This window comes from Lipotes vexillifer, unplaced genomic scaffold (assembly GCF_000442215.2).
Source record: "Lipotes vexillifer unplaced genomic scaffold, Lipotes_vexillifer_v1.1 scaffold1003, whole genome shotgun sequence".
NCBI classification, from domain to species: domain Eukaryota; kingdom Metazoa; phylum Chordata; class Mammalia; order Artiodactyla; family Lipotidae; genus Lipotes; species Lipotes vexillifer.
In genome coordinates this window covers 2,652,328-2,654,661 of record NW_006798890.1, presented here as the reverse complement: position 1 = coordinate 2,654,661, position 2,334 = coordinate 2,652,328, and the positions used below count along the sequence as shown (strand labels likewise).

The 2,334-nt window shown below is 62.2% G+C and overlaps 1 protein-coding gene across 1 annotated transcript in view; it reads right to left on the bottom strand.

The window, feature by feature from the left end:
- The window catches only part of LRP8 (LDL receptor related protein 8), a 79,844-nt gene that overhangs the window by 27,120 nt on the left and 50,390 nt on the right, over window positions 1–2,334 (bottom strand). The window contains 2 exon segments of the mRNA XM_007471169.1: window positions 938–1,060; window positions 1,997–2,334. The exon segment at window positions 1,997–2,334 is cut by the window's right edge and continues 35 nt beyond it. Coding sequence (XP_007471231.1) covers window positions 938–1,060; window positions 1,997–2,334 — 461 coding nt within the window.

Genomic DNA, 2,334 nt, shown 5'->3' with positions numbered 1-2,334 from the left:
CACTCTTTCAGAGGCTCATCTGACCAGTCCCGGCAGTCTCTCTGAGCATCACACACTTTCCCGCCGTCCACGCACTCGCCACTCTTACACTGAAATCTGCGGGGACCCTCACATGTTGACTCTGTCGGGCCGGACAAGAGAGTGGACAGCACCTGTGAGACCTTGGGCAGGGAGGGCTGGGGTGGGCTGGGCCCATGGGAGGTGAGAAGAGCTCCAGCCCCAGTCCCTGCTGGTCTCCAGAAAGTGAGCCAGGACAGACAGCTGAGTACAGGGCCAGTGGGAGCTCTGCTCACAGAAGGACAGCACCCCAGGGATAATCAGGATACCCAAGCATCATCTAGGTGGGCAGGGCATGGGGCTCTGTGTCTGATCTGTCAGTATTAGGGAACTTGGAGGGAAAAGCAGCAGCTCTACAGAGACCCTGGCGGATGCACTGACCATCTCCTGAGGGGGACCTATGCTCCAAGTGCCCTAGATAGAGGAGGCCACGTCACTGCCCAATCACTGTCCATTTCTCCAGATGACCAGTGGGTCAGGGTGCCTGCTGCTGCTGCAGGGTGATGAGCGCAGAGCCATCTGAGAATTAAGTGGGCTCCCTGGGAAGTGGGACTCAGCCTCTGCTCAGTCTGGGAGCCAGTGAGGGAGGCTGCTTGGAGGCGTAGATGTGGACAAATGGTGGGGGCTGGACTTCCTGCAGTGCCTTCATGCCCCCTCCCCCTAGGCCTCTTTCAGCTTTTGCAAAGTCCTTAAAAATCCAGGTCTAGTGCCACCCCAGGAAGGGGATCTGGGTGGTTTAGGGGCAAGTAATGCTCTGAGGGAAGATGCATCTTAGGGACCAAGGGGTGATGACTCCCTCGCTGCTCTCTACGGAGCCAGGGGGAGGAGCTCAGGCATTCGCCTCAGAGGATGCGGCCCCTTTGCCGCTGACCACACGCACCCTGCAGGCAGCCAGCTTCATCACTCCTGTCTGGACAGTCCTGTTCCTGGTTGCAGCGCTTGATGGCAGGGACACAAGTCCCATCCCCACACCGGAACTCGTCTCCACGGCAGGTGCCCAGCGCTGCCAGGAGAGGGGAAGGGGGGGGGGGTCAGGGCCATTGTAGCGCTGGGACAGCTCTTCTTCCCCAACCTCCACCCTCACCCCCACTCCAAACCCGCCCCTGGCAAAAACAACTGGTCGCTGAGCTTGGGAGTCTTCGGAGGACACCTGGCCAAGGCACAAAATGGGAAGACTGAAGCTCAGAGAGGGGGAAGGCCTCACCCAGGGTCACACAGCACTCTGGCTGGCAAAGGCAGGACTACAACTCAGGTCTCCTGTTTCCCACTCCACCGTCTCTCCCCAGGGCCACCCCTCCAAACAGACACGTGGTCTTCTTTGGAGTCTCCATGCTCATTACTTAACGACCTCATCCCTTCAGCAAACCCCTCCTGAGCGCCCAGTGTGTGTGCGGTGCTGTGCAGGGGTGGGGAACAGAGAGATTACTAAGAGACTCCCCATCCTCTAGGAGCTCAAGGGTGCACAGTGGGGCTGAGGGGCGAGCAACGAGGGCATCACAGTGTGGATGTGCTGTAAGAGAGGGCGCCAGGGACCTGCAGCAGCTCAGGGGAGAGACGCAGCCCCACTGGGTCCATCAGAGGAACCTGGGCAAGCCCTTGAAGGATGAGCAGGCCCAGCAGGTAGGCAGGGTGGGGGGCTTCCTGAGTGTACCAAGGTGTCTGGCATTGGAACCACTGGTGACTGCTTGGGGCAGGGAAGGGCAGAGATGGGAGGTATGGGGGTGGGGGGGGCATTACTGAAGGTCACAGGTATCTGTGAAGACCCTGAGCTCCGCAGCTTAGCAGCCACGTGGCCTCACACAAGTCACTTCACTTTTCCCAAGTCCTGTTGCCACCGTTAAAACATTACTAGGATCAGAGTAGGGCGAGGAGACGCGGCTCCTCGGCGGACAGTCGTGCACCCGCGGCTCTGGGCGATAACGGAGGGGAGGTGGCTTACGGCAGTCGGCCTCGTCCGACTTGTCCTTGCAGTCGCGGTCGCCGTCGCAGCGCCAGCCCAGGTGCACGCACTCGCCGCTGCGGCAGGCGAACTGGGCGGCAGCGGCGCAGGTGGCGGGCGCGGACGTGGCCCTGGGGCCCGCGCGGCCGCAGAGCTCGGCCGCCTCGTCCGAGCGGTCCTCGCAGTCGAACTGGCGGTCACAGACCCAGCGCTCGGGGATGCAGGCGCCGCCGTCGCCGCCGCAGCGGAACTCGCGGGGCCCGCAGGCCGGGTCGGCGCAGCCACGCTCGTCGCTGCCGTCGCCACAGTCGTCGTCGCCGTCGCACACGAACACGGCG